This window comes from Jaculus jaculus, chromosome 6, assembly GCF_020740685.1.
Source record: "Jaculus jaculus isolate mJacJac1 chromosome 6, mJacJac1.mat.Y.cur, whole genome shotgun sequence".
Lineage (NCBI taxonomy): Eukaryota > Metazoa > Chordata > Mammalia > Rodentia > Dipodidae > Jaculus > Jaculus jaculus.
In genome coordinates this window covers 4,195,756-4,218,770 of record NC_059107.1, presented here as the reverse complement: position 1 = coordinate 4,218,770, position 23,015 = coordinate 4,195,756, and the positions used below count along the sequence as shown (strand labels likewise).

At 50.7% G+C, this 23,015-nt stretch overlaps 1 protein-coding gene across 2 annotated transcripts in view; it reads left to right on the top strand.

Annotated features, from left to right (window-relative positions):
• Fstl4 (follistatin like 4) overlaps window positions 1-19,407 on the top strand; it is a 448,062-nt gene extending 428,655 nt beyond the window's left edge. For both annotated transcript variants that reach the window (XM_004666513.2, XM_045153541.1), the window contains 5 exons: window positions 736-854; window positions 3,831-3,980; window positions 13,998-14,105; window positions 16,830-16,939; window positions 18,702-19,407. In XM_004666513.2, coding sequence (XP_004666570.2) covers window positions 736-854; window positions 3,831-3,980; window positions 13,998-14,105; window positions 16,830-16,939; window positions 18,702-19,407 — 1,193 coding nt within the window. The remainder of the gene's footprint in view (window positions 1-735; window positions 855-3,830; window positions 3,981-13,997; window positions 14,106-16,829; window positions 16,940-18,701) is intronic.
• Window positions 19,408-23,015: the final 3,608 nt, after the last annotated feature.

The window sequence follows — 23,015 nt, the reverse complement described above, 5'->3', positions numbered from 1 at the left end:
AAAAGAGGGCCATTCTAGACCATACATCTCCTTCTGCTACACGCCCCTTTATGGGAAAACAGTGAGAGGCCAGAGACTAGAGGCAGGGTCAGGCTTGAACCCCAACTCTAGCACAAAGTTAGGTAACCTCGGGGCAGCCCTCTTTCTCCTTGACCTTCAATCTATCTTCAAAGAAAGGAGACTTTTCTGAGGCTAGGCATCTTCTCCAGACTGCCAGAGCCCTGGGCTGGGCCAGAGGCCTGCAGGTTGCCATGGCCATGGCCTGGCTGTGGAACTGCTGGGCAGAAGTGTGGACATGCTGTCTGGAAGGAGGCAGGAGCAAGCCGGGCAGCAGAGGAGTGCCCAAGGCAGGGCTGCCCGCTGCGGGGCGGGGCGCTGTAGGGCAGCGCGTTCCAGAGTGATGCGCCAGGGGCTCCAGCCTGCTTTGACTAATCCCCATCGATCAGCCAATCAATGAAGGACGGATTTCCTTTCAGATCAGGAAAGGCCAAACAAGTATCAAAGCCAAGGCCATCTTTTATTTGAAAATTGGCGTTGGTGGCCAACTCTAAATCGGTGCATGTCTGGGAAGCCCGCCTAAGTGCTACAGAGCTGGCGGCGGGCTTCACTGGTCCCCCCACACACACCCCCATTCCCCACCCCCAGGAGAAGCCCCGAGCTGTGTCCCGTGTGCTCCCCGGCATGTGGCCCCACGTGGCAGCCGGCAGGGCTGAGCACAGGGCTTTCTCCCTCCAGGCCTCAGTGTGGGAAACATGTTCTATGTCTTCTCCGACGACGGCATCGCTGTCATCCACCCCGCGGACTGCGAGATCCAGAGGCGTCTCAAACCCACGGAGAAGATTTTCATGAGCTACGTGAGTTTCTATAACAGCTTCTATAACACACATATCCCTAGACGTCAGTCTCTTGCCACGCGTGTCACTGGGTTTCTTCAGTTCCATCCCCTACACAAGTTTGTTCCCAGGCTAAAGGAAGAACTCCCGAGGCAGAGTTCGAACGCCTGCTCCGCGCAGCAGCTCTGAGCCTCAGGGGAGGGCAGGGCGCAACCGGGCCCCTGCGCTGCAGAACTTCATGGTCAAATGACCATGACAAAGTGGGGAGTGGGTGCTACACAGGTATTCCGGTGGCAGCCCTTAGGCATGGGCACATGTGTGTGTCCAGAGGGCCAGGGGCGCTGTAAGTAGAACACAGACATGAAGCAGACCCAGGAAACCTGTCCTGCTCCCAATCTCTGGAGTTTTCCTGTCCCTGTCCCTCTTGTCATTCCTCGTTGTCCCTGAGCTGCAGGTGATGCGGGCTTTGTTAGACGTTCACCTCAAATCGCTCACTCACACACCCATGTCTACCCCCTTGGCTTTTGCTAACACTCAATGTTTGGGGCACCCAAATTTATGTCTTTAGCTCAGAAATGTCTCTCCTGGGACTACAGAAATGGCCTGGTGGGTAAAGCGCTTGCCACACAAGCATGAGGACCCTCATTCGGATCCCCAGCACCCACGTACAAGCCAGGTGTGGTGGCACGTGCCTGTGATGCCAGCACTGAGGAAGCAAAGATAGGCGGATCCCTTGGGCTTGGTGACCAGCTGGTCTATCTAAAGTAGTGAGCTCCTGCTGCAGGGAGAAACCCTGGCTCAAAAACATTGGGTGGGCCAGGTATGGTAGTGCACACCTTTAATCCCAGTACTCAGGATGCAGATGTAGGAGGATCGCCATGAGTTCAAGGCCACCCTGAGACTACAGAGTGAATTCCAGGTCAGCCTGGGCCAAAGTGGGGCCCTACCTAAAAATAAATAAATAAATAAATAAGGTAGAAAGTGATGGAGGCAGACATTCAACATCAGCTCTTGGCCTCCAGACGCATGTGCACACTCATGCACATGCACACACACTCATACTCACACACATACAAAGAGGCCCATACACACACCTGCACACCACACACACACACACACACACACACACACACACACACATAACAAAAGAAATGTCTTTCCAGTGCCTACTGGGTTCTCACACTGGACCACACAGAAGCTTCCAGCATTGTGCCTGTCACAGCAGGCCTCCTTCCCTTCCCTTCCTCCCACTTGGCCTCATGAGAAGCTCTGAGTTCCTCAAGAAGAAGACTGTGGTTCCGCATCTAAAAGGACCACCGTCCGTACCCCCCCCCTCCCCAGAGAACCTGTGTCCATGTCCTATCGACACAGCGAACCACCTGCTGAGGGCCATGGGCTTGGAGTGAAGCAGCTCGTAGCACAGCCAGTCACTTCACTCTGCCGTCTGGTGGCCGATCTCAGGCTGTTGAGCTTCACAGACACATGGCTTAGGAACAGCTCTTTTCCAGACTATTTCCTTTGAATTAATTGTTTTTAAGAAGTATCACCTCCAGTGAATAATTTAAACAATCGGCACTAGTTTCTCACAGATTTGCAATAAACTAACCAGAAATGTGAAGGAAATCTCTCAGATCCTAACCAGGACCCAATTTTCATAAATAAATAGAACAGTGAGAAAAGTCTTAAAGGTGTGTCCTGTAACACAAAACAGCCAGGAGCCACAGGAAATCCCAGGTCATTTTTTTGCATCTACAAAAGCCCAAACGGGCTAGAGACGTGGCTCCGTTGGTAGAGTACTTGCCTAGCATGTGCACGTCCCTGGGTTGTGTCCCCAGCACTGCATAACGCCGGACATGGTGACCCATGCCTGTAGCTGGCACTGCATAACGCCGGACATGGTGACCCATGCCTGTAGCTGGCACTGCATAACGCCGGACATGGTGACCCATGCCTGTAGCTGGCACTGCATAACGCCGGACATGGTGACCCATGCCTGTAACCGCACTGCATAATGCCGGACATGGTGACCCATGCCTGTAGCCAGCACTGGCAGTACTTGGGAGCTCAGAAGCAAGATCAGGAGTTCAAAATCATCCTCAGCTATGTAGTTTGAGGCTAGCCTGAGCTATGTGAGATCTTATTTCAATACCCCCACAAGGAAGGGAAGGAGGAATGAAGGGAGGGAGGGAGGAAAAAGACAAAAAAGAAGGAAAGAGATGGAAGAAAGGAAGGGCAGACACTGGAACAGCCAGTTTTGTGCAGAATGGGGAGGACTGGGGGAAGATACTCAAGGTTGATTCTGAAATTACAGATGGCGTGTAATGTGGAGTTCAGGGAAGAGGCTCAGCCAAGGCAGCAAGTGAACAGCGCCAAGTGTTCAGACTAAAGAGCAACAAGGGAGCAGATTTTAGAGGAAAAAAGTGGAGTCCGGAAAGGACTCCTGGGCTCTCTTATAGAGCAAGATCTGCAAACTGGGCAGAACCCAGACAGAGAAGCTCAGCCACTGGGATGGAGGGAGGGAGGGAGGGAGGGAGGGAGGGAAGCAAGGCCAGCACCCTCACGTGACGACCCACGTGCTAATAAGAGGAAGGGTAGAAGCATGATTTACCCGTCACTGGTAAGGACGAGCTCAGGTTTGCTGAGGGACTAAAGCCACAGGCCTCAGGAGCCTACGCACAGTGAGGAAGTGGGAAAGCGCATGTATGGACAGAAGCTTCCAGGGACGGGGGTGAGGGAGGAAGTCACACAGGGTATGGAGGAATGGGAGCCTGGAAGCCGCTCAGGGAGAATGCAGGGCACAGCCACCGGGAGGGAGTGGGGACGAATGTTCGGTGAGAGGCTGGTCACATGGGAGAGCTCATTTTCCAGGTTCCATGAATTCCAAAGAATCCAGGAAGGGGAAAGAAAGGAAACCCAGAGGGCCAAGGGAGGAGAAGGGACCCCAGAGATTACAGGGAGAAGCGGGATAAAGACACGTGACTGCCTATCTCCTTACAGGAAGAAATCTGTCCTGGATGGGAAGGAGATGCCACCCAGCCATGCCAGTGGGCATCCGCAGTCAACGTCAGGAACCGGTACATCTATGTGGCCCAGCCAGCGCTGAGCAGAGTCCTTGTGATTGATGTTCAAGCCCAGAAAGTCCTACAGGTAGAGCCACTGGAAAGAGTGAGCGAGGCTTCTAATTCTAAGGCACAGTTACTCTCTGCACACTCCCAGCTCCTTGAGAAGTGCTCTGCCTGGGGGAAGAGACTCGTGGGAATCTTCACATTGAATGTGTAGCTGCTGTGCCTGGCTAAAACGATTGTCAGTGTTCAAGAAACACCGTAAGGGGGCTGGAGAGATGGCTTAGCTGTTAAGGCATTTGCCTGCAAAGCCAAAGGACCTTGGTTCAATTCCCCAGGACCCATGTAAGCCAGATGTACAAAGGGGCGCATGCATCTGGAGTTCGTTTGCAGTGGTTGGAGGCCCTGACACTTCCATTCTCTCCCTCTCTCTCTCCCTCTCTCTCTCTCTCTTTCTCTCTCTCTTTCTCTCCGCCCCCCCCAAATAAATAAATAAGCACACAAAAATAATAATAAAAGCTGGGCATGGTGGTGCACACCTTTAATCCCAGAACTAGGGAGGTAAAGGTAGGTGGATGGCCATGAGTTTGAGATCACCCTAAGACTACATAGCAAATTCCAGGTCAGTCTGGGCTAGAGCGAGACCCTACCTCAAAAAATCAAAATAATAATAATAATAATGATGATGATGATGATGTTTTCAGGCTGTAGAGATGGCTCAGAAGTCAAAGACACTTGTTAGCAAAGCCTAATGATCCAGATTCAATTCCCCATATGTTCTCTCTCTCTCCTTGAAAATAAATAAGAATTTTAAAAACAGTTTAGGGCTGGAGGGATGGCTTAGCAGTTAAGGCATTTGCCTGCAAAGCCAAAGGACCCAGATTTGTTTCCCCAGGACCCACATTAGCAGATGCACAAGGAGGCACATGAGTCTGGAGTTCATCTGTAGTGGCTAAAGGCCCTGGTGTTCCCATTCTCTCTCTCTCTCTCTCTCTCTCTCTCTCTTCCTCTTTCTCTCTCAAATAAATAAAATATTAAAAATAAAAAAAAAAAGCCAAAGTACCCAGGTTTGATTCCCTAGGACTCATGTAAAGCCAGGTGCTCCAAACAGTGTGTGCATCTGGAGTTCATCTGCAGTGGCTGGAGGCCCTGGTGTGCCCATCCCCTCTCTCTCTCTCTCTCTCTCTCTCTCTCTCTCTCTCTCTCTCTCCCTCTCCCTCTCCCTCTCCCTCTCCATCTCCCTCCCTCCCTCCTTCCCTTCCTCCCTCATTCTCTCATGTAAATAAATAAAAATGAATTTAAAAAAGAAAAGAAAACCAGGAACAAAAAGGAAAGATAAAAGGAAAAGGAAACGCCATGGTGGCTGGAGGACTGGGTCGATGGCTGAGCCTTTAAAGGTGCTTGTTTTACAAAGCCTGCTGGTCCACGCTCTCCCTCCTCCTCCCTCCTCTCTCCCTCTGCCTCCTTCCCCTTCCTCGTTCCCTCTCCATTTTCTTCTCCCCCTCTCTCTCTCTCTCTAATGGAGGGAAGGGAGGGAGGGAAGGAGAAAGGGAGAGGAAGGAAGAGACAGTAGGTCATGAATGAGCACTGAAGTCCCCAGAATTTAGATTCCACTTGCAGAGACAGACCATAAATCAGAATTTCAGGGAGCTAAGGCCTAAAGGCTATGGGGAAGAAAACAGGTTTAATATGACAAGGGAACTGCAAGACTTCTAAATTGGCTCTCACTCTGGGGCTGAAGAGAAGCTGAGATCGGAATGCAGGGGAACGGAGACTGCAGGAGCAGTTTCTAGTGACGGGAAACAGTGGGATGCAGCGAGGTTTAGGGCAAACAAAAGCCAGCTTGTGGAGGGCTTTGGAGGCCAATTAGACCTTAGGAGAAAATCCAGGGTGAGATGGGAAGTCATTGAAGGGTTTTGATCAGAGGAGTGACATAATCCAACTTATACTTCAGAGAGTCAGACACAGCAGGGATGTGGCGGGACCTGATCCGGGTGAGAGAAGCTGGCAATCGCATGGGGGTGGGGGGCAGCGAGGACCTGTCAGAGTCTTTTTTTTTTTTTTGGATTTTCAAGGTAGGGTCTCACTCTGGTCCAGGCTGACCTGGAATTAACTCTGTCATCTCAGGGTGGCCTTGAACTCATGGCAATCCTCCTACCTCTGCCTCCCGAGTGCTGGGATTAAAGGCGTGCGCCACCACGCCCGGCTTGACCTGTCAGATTCTTGATGCATTTCAACATGGCGCCTGAAAGACTTGCTGATGGGTCTGATGTTAAGTTTAAGAGAAAGGGGAATCAGGGTGTCCATTTCTTTAACTTGAGCATAGAATGATGATGCCATTTACAATGTGTGACAAGCTGAATAAAACAATGGACCAGATACCCCCATCCCAGAAATGTATGAATGTCACTTCATATAGCAAGAGGGACTCTAGATGTAACTGAGGAAATGATCCTGGGTTATCTGAGCTCCAAATGCGATACCAAGTATCCTTATAAGAAGAGGAAGAAAAATCTGACTGTGGATGAAGAAGTCGGGGTGCCAACTGAAACAAGATACTGCCTTGCTGGCTTTGGGCTTTGAAGTCCACAGGGGAGGCTAGAGAAAAACACAGTCTCCTGGAACCTCTGGACAGAGCCCAACCCTGCCAATGGATTGGTTTTATTCCAGTGGAATTTATTTTGGCCCTCTGGTCTCCAGAACTACAAGAAAATAACTGTGAATTCTTTTAATCCACCAAATTTGTGGCAATGTGTTGCTGTGGCATTATGAAACTGATTCTTTGAATGAGACTAGGGACAAAGCATGGACTAAATTGAGGGGGAACGGAATTCAAGTTGAGATGGTCTCAGATATTTAAGGAGAGGTGTTAGGCAAGCAGGTAGATAAACATGTCTGGGATTGAAGATAGCATTTTGGGTATCATCGCCCTCTCACCTGATTAAACTTAGAGAAAGGAGTGCAATCGCCTGGAGCATACAGGCAGAGAAGAGGGTGGTTCCCACGCTTTCACACCAGAAAGCAGGGAAGTAAGCAGACGATGAGTCTAAGAAAGAGTTTCCTAAAAGACTGGAAGCAAAGAGGAGAGCAGTACTCCAGGGCAGAGTCTCTCAAGGGAATGCTCTCCACGCCCAGAGCGTCAAGCATGTTTGCACGTCATGACGTCTGAGAATTGGCCTCTGGGTTTTGTGTTACCACAGCATGGAGTACTTTGCCCAAAACAGATGGGACAATAAAGGCAAGCCTGCAGAAGTGGGTTCGAGTTAGGGTGGTGAGGGAGGATGTGCAGCTGGGGGAATACAGGCAACTGGGTGGAAAGGTCTCCTGCAAAAGTAGATGAATGAGGTTGTAACTAGAAAGGTATGCCAAAGGAACATTTTCAAAGTAAGTGACATCCTGGTATCTACATGCTTGCAGGGATAGCTCCTTTACCCTGGGTCATCAGAGTAGGCAAGAGTCCACTGAATCCAATGCATACAGATAGTGACACCAGCCTTAGCTCAGAGAATGTTCCTTCCCCAGGTGTAAAAAGGTGATTCAGTAGATGATAGTTAGATGAATTTTCTTCTGGGTACTTTTATCTTCTAGTGAAACAGAAAGAAAGGTTATCTCTGAGGCCGGAGGTTTGAGAAGACATGAGTTAGAAATGCTGGAGACATTGCAGAAGAAGCACCAATTTTAACATGAGTGCTGCTCTCACTGCTAGCCTGACAACTAGCTCCAGAGAGATGGCAACAGACACTGTGGTCAATCAAACCTCATCAAAGCAGAAATCCAGAGGCTACAAAGAACTCAACACTAAATCAGACTTCTAACACACCCAGCAAGGCTCAGTAAATATCTTGGAAGAGGACATAAGAAGATTGTGAGCCACAGACTGGGAAGGAGTGTCCTGAGGCATGGCCACCTTCCCTTAGAGACTGACTGGAGCCTTCATGACCCCACAGTGAATACTAATAACCCACTGAGGAGGATCCCAGTGAAATGGAGGAGGAAAAGGGGGTATAAGAGTATAACCCTTTAAGGCTGGGTGAGGAGGTCTGCTCCTTTAATCCCAGCACTCAGGAGACAGACATAGAAGGATCATTGTGAGTTCAAGACCAGCCTGAGACTACATAATGAATTCCAGGACAGCCTCAGCTAGAGAAAGACCCTACCTCAAAAAAAAAAAAAAAAAAAAAAAACAGAATATAACCTTTTAAGAATAAATGAGTGAATAAATGTGAGCATCCAGTAAAGGACTGTGGATGTAACTTTGAAGCGAGACCATTTGGCAGTATTTCATTTCAGCAATACTCGGCTGCCCCTATGCAAGTTCGTTGGTATGAACACAGCTACATATGGCCTAGGTTGTGAGTTTTTCTAGCACATACCACAGGAAGTTGTAATTAATTCCCCTCAACACATTGAATAATTTTAATACTTTGAAGTTTATTAAATCTTATTTCACAACTGAGCTAATTAACAATTTTGGTGTTTCATGTGTACTTTAGGAGAATATGTACTCTGATATTGTTAGGAACGGCATTTTATGTCAAGTTGATTCATTGCATTGGTCAGATCTATGCTCAGGGATATTTATATCTTCTTAGTCTATTAGCTATTGAGAAGTGCAGTAAAAATCTTCTACCATGGCTATAAACTTATGTTTTCTCAAAGTTCTATCCATTTTTGCTTTAAAATTATACTATCTCTCTGAGGGATATACATCTTTTGCTTAGAAAATACCCTTCATCTTTGGTAATTCTGCTTGCTTGAAAGTCTATTTTTGCCTAATACTAGTTAGTAAAGCATATTTTTTGTTGTTGTTTTTACAGGTAGGGTCTCACTGTACCCCTAGACTGGCTTGAAACTCACTTTAGCTCCAGGTTGGACTCAAACTCATGGCAATCATATTACCTCAGCCTCCCCCCACCAAGTGCTGGGATTAAAGTTGTGCACCACCACACCCAGCAAAAAGGCAAATCAAAAATAAACTTTTGATTAGTGTCCTCATGTTGTAACTGTGCCATCCTTTTATTTTCAGTCTGTCTATGTCCTTATATTTAAGGTGTTCTTTCATAAAATATGTGGTTAAATTTGACAATCTATCTAGTTTAACAATCTTGGTCTTTTATTTGAAATATTAATCCATTTATATTTCATATTAATTTGAAAATATATTAATTTGAAAATTTAATCCATTTATATTTAGTATAATTTACATAATAAGTTTTATCTATCATCTTTTATTTCATCTATTTGTGTTGCTTTTTCCTGATTTTTGCTTACTTTTGGCTTTGTCAAACCTGGTTATTCTATTTTTCACTCTATTAGCTTATTGAAGATATACTTGTAACTAACATCATAGAGTTTACAATATGTGTCCTGGCATTCACTTCCTCAGTCTTCCTCAGTAATGTCAAGCACTAACTCCTTTAAACTTTCTCTAGCCTTTTAAGTTATTATGATTATTAATTTTAACTACATTAACCCCATAAGAAATGATTATTATAATTTTGACCATCTAATAATTTATACTCACTGGGCTGGGGAGATGGCTCAGTAGTTAAAGGCACTTGCTTGCAAATTCTGTCAGCCTGGGGTTTCACTCTCCTAATACCCATGTAAAGCCAGACACACAAAGTGGAATTTGTTAGTTAGCAGTGGCAAGAGGTTCTGACACACCCATTAATTCTTTGTCTGTCTCCTTCCTCCTTCTCTCTCTCTCTCTCTCTCTCTCTCTCTCTCTAAAAAAATAGTAATAATTTCTAGGTTGAAGCTATGACTTAGCAGTTAAGGTGCTTGCCTGTGAAGCCAAAGGATCCAGGTTCAATTCTCCAGGACCCATATAAGCCATATAAGCCATACAAGGTGGCACATGTGTCTGGAGTTTGTTTGCAGTGGCTGGAGGCCCTGGTGTAACATCTATCTATATATTATCTATCTATCTATATATCTATCTATCATCTATTTATCTATATATAATCCATCTGCTTCTTTCTCTGTCAAATAAACAAAATATTAAAATATATAATAGTAATCATTTCTATTTACTCACATGCTTATCTTTTCATTGTTCTATATTCCTGAAGTAAGTGGTTTTGTTGAGACAGGGTCTCACTACATATCCCAGGCTGACCTTGAACTCACAATCCTGCCTCAGCCTCCTAAATGCTGGGATGGGATTATTTTTAAGTGTTTTAGTGTCATTCTGTTAGCAATGGATTCTCAAAAGCTTTCATTTGAAAATGTCTATTTTCTCTTTATTTTCAAAGCATATTTTCAGTGGGTATACAATCTATATTGACAATTATTTTCTTTCAGCATTTTAAGATGCCATCCCACATCTTCTATTGTTTCTGTTCATATGTTAACTGTCAGTCTTATTTATGCTATTTTGAAAGTAATATATCTACTTTTCCAATTTTCTTTTTGATGTTTAACAGTTTAGCCATAATGTATCTGGACATGTGTTGTTTATATGTATTCTTATTTGGATTTTCTAGTGGGTCCTGAGTTTGTAGACTAATAATCATCAGATGGGAAAAATCTCAACAACGTGTCTCTGAATATTCTGCACTACCTCAGAATGAAATTTGATGGGTTATAAAGAGGAAAGAAAGACAATGTCTGCTGTCTAAACTCTGGAAAATTTCTGCTGTGCAAAGGGCAATCAAGTGAAGTAGATGGAATAGAAGGTATAATCAGGAAGGGCTTTTGAGGACCGGACATGGTGGTGCCTTTAATCCCAGCACTCATGAGGCAGAGGTAGGCGGATTGCCAAGGGTCCAAGGCCACCCTGAGACTACATAGTGAGTTCCAGGTCAGCCTGGGCAAGAGTGACACCTTACTTTGAAAACCAAAAAAGAAAAATAAGGCAGGGGGGTTTGAAGAACAAAAAATTGGCATTGAGGTGGCATAGTTGCCAGGGGTTCCATAGCTCCAGGTAGAGCAAGGCAGTGCCAAGTGTCAAAAACCCTGAATTACAGCTCATGTTGCTGTAACCAAATACCTGCCAAGAAACAACCTGAGGGAGGGAGGGTTGATTTGGGCTCACAGATTGGGCATAGTCAGTCCTAGAGACAACCTGAGGGAGGGAAGGTTGATTTGGGGTCACAGATTGAGAGCAGTCAGTCATAGAGACAACCTGAGGGAGGGAGGGTTGATTTGGGCTCACAGATTGAGAGCAGTCAGTCATAGAAACAACCTGAGGGAGGGAGGGTTGATTTGGGGTCACAGATTGAGAGCAGTCAGTCATAGAAACAACCTGAGGGAGGGAAGGTTGATTTGGGCTCATAGATTGAGAGCAGTCAGTCATAGAAACAACCTGAGGGAGGGAGGGTTGATTTGGGGTCACAGATTGAGAGCAGTCAGTCATAGAAACAACCTGAGGGAGGGAAGGTTGATTTGGGCTCATAGATTGAGAGCAGTCAGTCATAGAAACAACCTGAGGGAGGGAGGGTTGATTTGGGGTCACAGATTGAAAGCAGTCAGTCATAGGAACAACCTGAGGGAGGGAGGGTTGATTTGGGGTCACAGACTGGGGTAGTCAGTCATAGGGAGGAGCATACTGGTGGCCACAGTGGCTTTCAGCTATAGCAGGAGCATGAGGCAGTTGGTCACGTGGCATCTATAGTCAGAAAGCAGAGAGAAGACTGTGGTTCTCAGCTTACTTTCTCCTTCTTTAAAATCTATTATTTATTTGTGAGATGGGGAGGGCATGAGTGAGTGAGAGAAAGAGTCTGGGAACACCAGGGCCTCTTGCCACAGCAAACAAACTCCAGTCTCGTGTGTCACTTTGTGCTTCTGGCTCTACATGGGGACTGGGGAATCACACACAGGCTGGCAGGCTTTGCATGCAAGCGCCTTAACCTGCTGAACCATCTCCCCAGGCCCCCAATTCTTTCCTTTTTCTTCTGTCTTAGACCCCAGCACGTGGGACAGTCCCACCCCCATTCAGGGTGGGCCTTCTGCCCTCAGTCAAATCTCTGTGGAAACACCCCCACAGGGACACCCAAAGAGGTATCTTCTGGGGAGTTGAAAGCCCATCAAGTTGACAATGAAGACCCGGCACATGCAAGATCTAGGAAAATAAAGACAGCTTCTCCTTGAGACTTTGGGGGTAGGACCTATTACTAATTCGAACAAGAAATAAAGAGAGACTTCGAAGAGAATGAAAGGAGGAGACACATGCGGGTAAGGGAGAGGAGTGGGCAAAATCAGCCGTCATTTCTGGATACTAGGGTGAAGTCACCAGCAGGCCAGGGTGGGTGGCGAGAAGCCCACCGTGGTGAAAGGACGTGGCAGGAAGGAGGTCAAGCTCTGCCAGTGCCGAGTCAGCGCTGAGACACGGAGAAGCCCGGGAGGCGGGAGGTAAAAGGCAGAAAGCCTTCCGCAGGGGACTGGTTCACCCGGTGAAGTCTGCCTGATGTGTCCAGCAGAGGGTCACAAGTGACCACTGAGCTTGTGTGGAGGTCCAAGTTCCACAGAGTGAGCAGATGGAAACCTGGCAGAAGTGAGAGATGGATAGAGGGACTCACTGGCCCGTTTTTGTGGGAATTGTGGACCGATGTGGGCACATTTTTTTTCACCTGACTGAAAAGAGTAGAAGATGATTGAAGTTGAAATTCCAGAAATTCTATTGGTAAGGTATAAGTTCGGGTGCCCTTGGGGTGGGGGTGGGGTAGAGAAAAACACTACTGAAACCAAGAAGAAACCAAGGACGTGGGGCTTGGAGTGAACCATCACATGGATGTGAAGACACCAAATTTGGAGGCCAGATGAACAACAGAAAAGTGGTCCATAAACCAGATGTCGGCGGGGCCAACCAGGACACTGGCCACTGACAAGAAAGGCGGGGCATCCCAGTTGCGTACATGAGCGCCGAGGAAGAGAGTTTCTGGCCTTGTCAAACCACGCTGCCGGAAGCAGAAAACAGCCTTCATGTGACAGGGTCCTGGGAGAAGCTCTGTCCTCGGCAGATACAAGAGTTCCAGATGGGGCATATTTTTTTTTCAAAAAGACAGTGGGGTTGGGGAGATGGCTCAGTCAGTAAAGTATTTGCCTCACAAGCATGAGGAACAGAGTTTGGATCCCCAATACTCATGTTAAAAAATAACTGGGCACAGTGGCACATGCCTACAATCCCAGAGATGGTGAAGCAGAGACAGAGGGTCCCTGGCGTGGGCAAGCTAGCTGATCTTGCCCAGTTGGTGAGCTCCAGACTCAGTGAGAGATATGTCTCAAAAGATCTTTTTTTGTAGAGTGGAAAACAGCTGAAGAAGACACCAACATGTGCACCCACACACACGTGCCCACGTGCATACAAACATGTGCACACACATCATACACAGAAAAGAAAAAGGGAGTGTGCACCTGCCTATGATGGAATCCGAGTGCCAGAGGCTTCCACTGACAAACATATAAGAAAAAGCGGTGCTCAGACAAGAGCGAAGGCAAGAGCGGGTGACCACATGTGGATGGCCTCAAAGAGAGAACCAGCTTAACAGAAGCCAGGCGGGTCCTGAGGAGCTGAGCCCCCCGCCCCCCACGTCAGAGCACCCAGAATAAAGGGGCAGAGGGCGGGTCCTTGAACTGCTGCCCGAGCAGAAGCTTCTACATTCAGGCTTTGTGCCAGCTAACCTAAGATCCTTTTATTTAAGTAAAGCATGCAAGAAAATAAGTGCTTAAGAGAACATGATAGTCAGGCTGGAGAGATGGCTTCATGGTTAAGGCACTTGCCTACAAACCTAAGGACCCAGGTTTGATTCCCCAGGACCCACATAAGCCAGATGCACAAGGTGGCACATGTGTCTGGAGTTCATTTGCAGTGGCTGGGGGTCCTGGCATGTCTCCCCTCTCCCTCCCCCCCCCAAATAAATAAACAAAAATAAAATATTTTTTTTAAAAGAGAACACTACTGTCAACTTATTTTATGCCTCTGAGCACAAAGCCCAAGGGAAGCTTTCTACCCAGGGTTCCAAAACAGGATTATCGGTAAGGTTCATCGCCAGCTTTCCAGTCGCCAGCAAGTGACACTTTTGTACACAAAGCCCCAGAAATGACCACCGTGTCAACTTCAACCTCAGCGATGACTAACTTGTCGTTATTTCTTTTCAAGTCCATAGGTGTGGACCCTCTGCCGGCTAAGCTGTCCTATGACAAGTCGCATGACCAAGTGTGGGTCCTGAGCTGGGGGGACAAGCAACAGTCCCAGCCAAGCCTCCAGGTAGGTGACCACACGGAAGCTGACTGGCCCTACAGAGAGACCCTTTCACTGTAAGATAAGCGCCTCCTTATCTCCCTAGGTGACAGTCCACTTACTTAAGATATCTTCAGCGCTGGAGAGGTGGCTTAGAGCTTAAGGCACTTGCCTGCGAAGCCTAAACCCATGTTTGACTCTCCAGGCCCCGTGACAGCCAGACGCAAAAGGTGACGTAAGCACTCAAGGTCACCCGTGCACAAGGTGGCGTGTGTGTCTGGAGTTTGATTGCGGTGGCCGGAGGCCCTGGCGTGCCAATTCTCCCCTCCTCCCCCATAAAAAATTACAAAAAAAAATCTTCAGGGATGGAGAGGTGGCTTAGTGATTAAGGTACTTGCCTTTAAGGGCTAACGACCAGCGTTCTATTCCCCAGGACCCACGTAAAGCCAGATGCACAAAGTAGTGCATGCATCTGGAGTTCATTTGCAGAAGCTGGAGGCCCGGGAGAACCCATTCATTCTATTTCTCTCTCCCTTTCCTTGTAAATAAATATCATATATATATGCCTATAAGCCCTCATAGGGAAAACGGGAAACAGCCTCAGAGCAACGCCCCAATCAGGCAATTCACGGAGTCTCCGCAGCCAGCCCTGCTGCTGACGGCAATATAAAATGATAGAATTCTAATATCAAGACAATTAGTCCCCATCAAGACCAACAACCCCCGCCTTTCCTGAGCCAATAACTCCTAGAAAATAAGGCAAAGCCCTGGAATCTAGCAGAGAGTAAGACCGGACTTCCTCCCTGAAGGGTGTCACGAAAGCAGGTTACAGATGCTGGCTACCTCAATCCACTTCCCGTCACAAGAACAAGACACCTGAAGCTGAGGAAGCGTATAAAGTGTATAAAGGAAACAACTTGACTTTGGCTTCTGGTTCTATCCAAGAGCAGACAGCTACATCTGGCCAGCTTCTGGCTGAGGGGTCACTGGCCAGGTCGCTGCACCTCATCTTGGTGTGAATTCTGTCTAACATCTTCTTGCCCAGGCGCAGCATTTGGCTTCCTCTCCACCTGGCTCACTGGATCCCTTCAACTTTTCAACTGGTTCTGTCTACTGGCCTGAGACAGATGCTCAGCCTCCTTGTCCCCACCGTTAAAAACAAGTGACAATATTCATACTCAGCCACTGATGTAGAGCTCCTGAGATAAACCCACAGAGACAGCAAATTGAGGGGCGTAACAGTTATGTTTGGGGTGTTTGTGAACCAGTCATGTTCTGGGACCAGGCCAAGAAGGAATTCAGGACTCAGAGAAGCAAGGGTGGCATGCCACATCAGTTCAGCGGCCGTGGTGCTATGCTTTGATGAAGTAAACTCTGAATACAGGCATCAGAGTGGTGAAGCACAAACAGTGACCAGGGCAGCCTGTAATTTGCCATCTCTATCAGAAGCTAAAATGACAGGTCTCGTATCAAGCTGTGAGTGCAAGCCGCCTTGGGGCTCTCTGCCACTTTCCCCCTAGACTCTCAAAGATCCTATTTCCTGCTGCTGGTATTTTCTTAATGCCTAGTTCTAGGAGGTGTTTTTTTTTTTTTTCCTCCCATGGACTCACCATCGACATATCATTGGCCATTTTTTTAAATAGAAAAATCACAGGAAAAATCACTCAACGCAACTTCAGAAGCTGCTTTGAGACGGGCACTCCCAGCACGCATCCTTCCACCCAGGCACACCGCCGGTGCCGGCGCAGTTGAAAAGAGACTCCAACCTCCGCCCGCCTGTGGAGGCAGGCCAGCTGCTGTTGGTTTTGTCAGGAAAGTGAGAGCCAGAAGGCAGCCTCACTGCTCCAAGTGCGCCCAGCGCGCCAAGCTATGTGGGCCGGCAGCCCCTCTGCAGACTCCCCTCACCCTGCGGGCCCCCCTCGGGCCGCAGAAACCTGGACCCTTCCTGCTTGCTCCCAGACACAACGCGGTGATCACAAAAACATCTGCCCGTGTTGCACGGAGGTCGAGGGTCTGCCTCCTGTCTTGTCCAGCAGGTCTGGTTTACCATTTAGTGCACCTGCTCCAGAATAGCCCATGAGCTGGCCAAGCCCTTCCTGGGCTGCAGGACGATTCACGTCTGCTGGGACGCCGCTTCGCTCTAGCCTAACTAAGCTGCCCCACACAGCCAAGTCTGCAGGACAGAAAGCTTGGCCCTCTGGGAAGCAGAGGCAGGCATGCTTGTTCAAAGCCCAAGAACCTATAGCTTTGCTCTAGGCAGCAGGTAAAGGTGGGAGAAGCAGCTCTCCCCAACGTGCTTAAGGGCAAGAGGCCTACATAGCAAGACCAACAAGGCTGGTGGAAGCCCTGCAGGCTTCTCCACATCTGGTGAGCCACGTACGACAGAAACACCCAGCCAACCACCTGCACCTGGCATCTGAGGACGATGAGCTGGCACATTGACTGCACTGCTGACCATTCTCATTCTTCAAAGCTCTCTCCCTCTTTCCCTGCGGTTGCTGAAAGGAGGAGAAGCTGGGATTCCCTGCCCAGGAAGGAGCTCGTCTCTGAACCTCACACCATCCCCTAGGTTGACTCTGCACCTCCTCCTCCCTCAGGAGGGATGGGTGTTGGCCCCCCAAGTTCCTAAGCGGCTCCCACTGGGCTCCCAACTGTTCCTTGAGACCATCTCTTTGCGAAGCAGCCCTTCTGAGCATACAGGTACCCCAGGCTTATAGCCCCCCCTTGCAAGAACCCCACTCTGTGTTGCAGGTAATCACAGAGGCCAGCGCCGGCCGGGGCGAGCACCTCATCCGAACACCCTTTGCGGGAGTGGGAGATTTCTTCATCCCCCCAACAAACCTCGTTGTCAACCACATCAGGTGAGGCTGGCTGCTGTGACATCAGGGACTGTGGTCGGCAGGGACCCTGCCTGGGCAGCCATGCCCAAGGTAGGGCCTGCTCCTCTCTTCCTCCCACTCTCCAGCTGCCATTTCTTATTTACTTATTTATTTATTTGTTTATTTATTTGAAAGGAGCAAGATAGAAAATGAGAGTGGGCACACCAGAGCCTGGTGCTGCTGCAAATGAGCTTCCGACACACTCGCTGCTTTGTGCATCTGGCTTTACGTGGGCACTGGGGTGGGCACTAGGGAATTGGCGCCAGGCCTTCAGGCTTTGCAAGCAAGCGCCTGTAACCACTGAGCCATCTCCCCGGCCCTCCAGCTGCCTCTGACAGAGAAATGCGTTCCTGTCCTGTACAGCTGACCCACAGCCCAGTCCTCACGCTCAGTACCTCCTAATGGTTAAAGAAAGTGCCCAGCTGCTAAAGCCTTCATGGGCACACAGTGTTTTCTTCCCTCGGGTTCTTTGGGGATACCTTAAAAATGTGCCTGGAGCATTTTATCCACTCCGAGGTCCAGTTTCTCATGAGAAGTTATAGAAGAGAGCTTTCCTCTTCCAAACCCAATGGAAATTTCAGGAAGGCCATGTGTGAGGAGTTTCCATCTAAGGTACTCCCTCTCTGAGTGGATCCTTAGAACCCCTGAGGCTCACAGAGGCAAGAGCTGGCCCCAGGCTTTGCAGCCAGCAGAGCTTCAGAGCAATGCCAGGCCACATGACTCCCGAGCAGAAGCCATCGCTGGCCGGCCATCTTGCCCACATCGTGGACGCCAGAGAAGAGGCTGCCCACACCTTCCCTTGTTCAGCTACACATCACATTCTGACTCACCAGACAGCCCACGGACCCCTGTCCTGTCTTTGTGGCAGGCAAGCAGGATGCCCATCTCTCAGCCTTTCCCTCCGTGCCCACCCTATATGCCCAGGTTCACACACCCCCACATTGACACAAGCCAGGGAAGTGATGATCGCGCATCCATGAGGGAGAAGCACTGTAAGGCCCTTCACCCTCCTTTCAAAACCATCTCTGGGGACTGGAGGGATGGCTTAGTGGTTAAGGCATTTGCCTACAAAGCAAAGGACCCAGGTTCCATTCCCCAGGACCCACATTAGCCAGATGCACAAGGGGCGCACGCATCTGGAGTTTGTTTGCAATGGGTGGAGGCTCTGGCGTGCCCATTCTCTCTCTCTCCCTCCCTCCCTCCCTCCCTCCCTCCCTCCCTCCCTCTTTCTCTGTCAAATACATAAATAAATAAAAAACATTCCTGAAGATGAGCAAGTGTCCAGGAGCCAGGGAGGTCTCTCACTTGGCAAGTGCTTGCCCTGAACACAGTAGTGCGTTTGCAATCCCAGTGCTGGGCAGGGAGAGCAAAGATGGTCCCCTGGGGCTCGCTGGCCAGCGGCTAGAAGCCTAACTGGGGAGCTCCAGGACAGTGACAGAAAAGGTGGACAGCACTGCTGGCCAGGGGACTCAAAGTTGTCCTGTGACCTCCACACATACCACACGCATGTCCAACACACACAGAGAGAGAGAGAGAGAGCCCAAGTCCAAGCACATCTACCCTGACCCATATTTGGGGAGACGATTGGTAACGTCCCCCACAAAGTGGCAGGTGTCAGGCGTACATAGTTGATCACTGGGGAGTTTCGGCAAGGGGAGAAGGTAAGGATGCTGTCGCTTTAGACGGCAGACCGGAGACCTGCCGCCTTCTGACCTCAGAACCCCCACCCCCCACCCCACCCCAGGTTCGGCTTCATCTTCAACAAGTCTGCCCCTGCGGTCCACAAGGTGGACCTGGAGACCCTGCTGCCCCTGAAGACCATCGGCCTGCAGCGCTTCGGCTGCGTGCCCCAGGCCATGGCGCACACCCACCTGGGCGGCTACTTCTTCGTGCAGTGCCGGCGGGACGCGCGCCGCTCCACCGCGCCGCAGCTGCTCATCGACGGCGTCACGGACTCCGTGCTGGGCCCCAACGGCAACGTCTCGGGCGCCCCGCACGTGTCCCCCGACGGGCGGTTCATCGTCAGCGCCTCGCCCGGCGGCGCCCGGCTGCACGTGCAGGAGGTCTCGGCGCGGGGCGAGATCCGGAGCCTGTACGAGGTGCGGGCCGACCGGGGCGTCGCCGAGCTGGCCTTCCAGCGCTCCTCCACCGAGGGCGGTCAGTACGACGTCTACGCCACGCTGGAGCCCGGGCCCGCGCTGCTCTTCCTGCAGCTGTCCTCGGGCAGGGTGGGCGCGGTGAAGGCCGACGTCGGCAAGCCGCCCGCGGGGCCCGCCCGGGCCTGGGCGCGGCCGCGCGGCCTCCTGCGGGACAGCGGGCTCTTCGGACAGTACCTGCTCGCGCCGGCCCGGGAGTCGCTGCTGCTGATCAACGGGAGACGGAACGCGCTGCGCTGCGAGGTGCCCGGCGTGAAGGGCGCCGCCGCGGCCGTGTGGGTGGGCGAGGTATGAAGGCGGGCACGGGGCACCGCCCGTCCTGACCCCGCAGCCCAGCGCATGCCCGCGGACAAGACGCAAACCCTGTATTCGCTTTGTGGTTCAACACTGGTCCCCCCCGCAAGTCTCCCGGTGTAAGGCGCGCGCTGCTAACCGAGACTGGGGGAGGGGGGCGTTCATTCGGAAGTATGATTTATGCCTCGAGCTACGACGAGAACACATGCTGCTGTGTGAAGGAATCATTTCTGTGCCCGGCTGCACGCCAGTCGCCTGGGGAACGCCAGGGGACACCGCAGAACCGAGGGACCCCCCCCGCCCCCCCCCGCCGCCCAGGCTGGCACTCCTGTCAGTTGCCTTCACGTGATCATCGCCCTGTCCCGCCAGCCCCGAGCCAGTCTGTGCCCCGGAGGAGGGCAGCGGCCCTGGCGGCAGCCAGCGGGGCCTCCCCTAGGCTGGCTTCGTCCCCTCGCTGGCGACCTCACTTGCTCCTCCGAAATAGCTGCTTGCTTTTCCTGCCCATCTGACCGGTGTACGCCTCGGACTTCAGGCACCTTGGGGGATGGGGAAATCACTCACTTTATTTTGGAAATTTGGGATTAAAGCTTTTTTTTTTTTTTTTTTTTGTAATCTCAGAAGCTAGGAAGCAGAGAGATGCAGTTGTGTTCTTCCCTGCCTTAGGCCAAGTCTCTGGGGTGGAGAGGTTACAAAATATCCCACATGCAAAAAAATAATGTTAACAATAGGGGTCATCCAAGAAACAGTAGGTCTACACATTCCTGTCTCCCCTGTCGCCACAAGTACAGACCAAGCCACCTTGTTACAATCCCACGCTGGGACTCCAAGAAACCAGAAAAAGCCCTGTGTGCCTGCTTTTTACCATAGAGGGAGACACTCTATTAGCCAGGGTCAGATCCAAGACAGAACAGGCTCACCTTGCAAAATGCAGGCATCCTCCAGGCTCCATGCGGAAAGCTCCGAAGGACGTGAGTACGGCCCATCGGGGTTCCTGAGGCTGTGTTTCTGCGCGGGCACCAGCGCTGGAGCTCGGCCCCTACGCCAGCGCTGCACAGACAGCATGCGCCAAGAAGCCGTCACGCCTGTGTTGCGGTCATCTACACACACTCCAAAGGGTCCACGTGAGTCCCTCCTGTCTCCACCGGCAGTGGGCTCTCAGGCCAGCATGGGAGAGCCCGGCCAGCCCCGTGAGGACCTCGCACGTTAGAGACTCCCAACCAGAGAGTCCCCTGCTTCTCAAAACACCCTTGTCCCTCTCCGCCATGTCCGCGGTCAAAATTTAGATGCTTTCTGGCTTGAATGGTCGTTCTGTAAGCTCCATGGGGTTCAGAGAGGGGGTGTGCCCTAGACGCCTCTGCTAATTTTGCCATTTCACCGGCCAGCATGGCGGTGGCTTTGACAGCACAAGGGGACTCTATGCCTGCTGTCCCCTTGTGACTGCCTGACCCGCGGCTTCCCTCCCATTTCCTGAGCCCAGCCACTGCCCTCCCCTCTGACCGCTGTCCCCCGCAGTCCCGGGGGGGGGCACTGCATGCTCACTCTCATGTCTCAGACTTGCATAAAGGTGGCATGTACCTGAAGATTGAGGACACAGGCCCCAGGGGCCTAATGTTCAGTTTCAAATAGCTGGACAGGTGGCCACACATCACCCCTCGTTTTTTCTGCCTCTATATCGTGATTACGTTTACTCCCAAAGTCCCATGTTTTCACAAAAGTTCTCCAATGTTTATGAACTTCTTTTGGCAAAAATAGTGTCATCCCGAGCAGAAAGAGAGTGTCTGAGCCTCAAAGAGGAAGTGTGGCTTCCCTCCACCCACTACCAGGCCAAGACATGCACCCCTCTGGACACAGGATCCTTAAGTCAAAGGAAAATTCAGGAAAAAGCTGAATTAAAATGAGAGTGCTGGGCTTGATTTTTGCACCACCCTCCCCTTTCCACTGTTCCCTCTGTCTCTGCATATACCTGGAAGTCTCACCTTCCTTTCACTGACCTCATGGTGGAAAGACTGGAGACGGCCAGCGTCAGGCTAATGGCCAGCATGCAGCACAGGGAACAGGAGAACACAGGCCTGGAGCTTGGCCCAGAGTGTGGAGACCCCAGCTTAGGGGGCAAAGTCGCCAAGGTGGGAGAATGAGTGGCTTTGTGACAGTGAAAGTAGTAGACAGCTCAGGAAGAAGTCTGGGGGTGGGGGGGGACAGGGAGACCCTGCCTGACTCTCCACTGCCCACAGCAGTGCCAAAACAGGCTCACAAACTGAGTTTGAAACCCACCAGTGGAAGATGGCATCAAAACAGGTGGGCCTCTTGCAGGAAGCCTGGCAGGGGGTTGTCACGAAGGGCAGATTAGCGACCACCAGTGCGCATTACTGAAGAAGGGTTGACTGACCAAGAAAATCACCCACGAAGCTACTTGCATAAAGTCCTCCAGTAATTATGTCATACAACTGATTACAAAAAAAAAAAAAAAAATCAACAGTTCTTTTCTGCCCAGGAAACAAATGCAAACTCTATCTGGCGACACTAAGTCTTTGAAGAGGAGGTCCCCTGCTCTCCCTCTGCCCACCTGAGCGAAGCTGCATAAATGTCCTGGGTACCGCAACCTACCCAGCCACCCCGGAATGGATGGTAGGAAGAGAGATTTCCAGCTCCTTCCCTCGCAAGCATGTGACCCCTCCCGTCAAGCCAGCCACGGAGTGGGCCACCCTCAATGTGGCCAAGGCCATCGTCCCAGCATAACCAGTACTGACCCAACCAGCTCTGCCTGGGGTTGGCTCAGGTTGACTCGGTTTCTAAACCATACAAGCTTCCGGCCACCTTCCCTGAACCCCAGGAGGAAGCCAGAAAAGATCTGCAGTCTCGGCTGGGGTCAGCTACTAATACCATAACACCAAACCGCAAGTCCCTTGTCTTAGAGAGGGCGTCACCAGACACAGAAGCGCATTCCCTCAGCCCCCCACCCAGCCATCTCCCCTCCCTCTGCTTCTGTGGGTAGGAAGGGGCTCCCAGCAGCAGAGAAATGCCTGGAAGACAGCTTGTGACCCCAAATAAAGCCCAGAACGGCCTGCCGCCCTGGCGCCTGGGCACTGCTAGGCCAGCTCTCAGCCAAGCAGCCAGGAGGTGCCTTTGTCATGGGCCACATCTTTTCTTGTTTTCCTGTTGACCAATAACCTGTGAACTAAGGGGGGGGGCTTCAGAACTGAGATGTGAAACACATTCATTCTGGATATATTTTTTTACAAGGGGCTAGAGTGTAGTCGATTCCTTTTGCACACGTTTCATTCAAATTCCATGCACACTGAACCACCTTCACTAGCAAACCCCACTCTCCAACCCTCCCCACGGAAGCAAGCCTCCAGGAGAGCCCCCCCCCACCATGCACCCACCAATCTACCTCACATCCTCCTCCCAGGACCCCAGCACCCTCCTAATGCCACCCCCAGTCCAGGAGGCCAGACAGGTGATGGGTCTGCAGTGCTGACATGGAAGCTCCCCGTCAGCCTCTCCGACCCAGGACCCCCAGTCCCACTCCACATGCAATCAGAACCCTTTGGGACACGGCTCCGAGCTGCCCAGAAGCATGCCCCAAACCCTAACCGTCAGATCTCTGG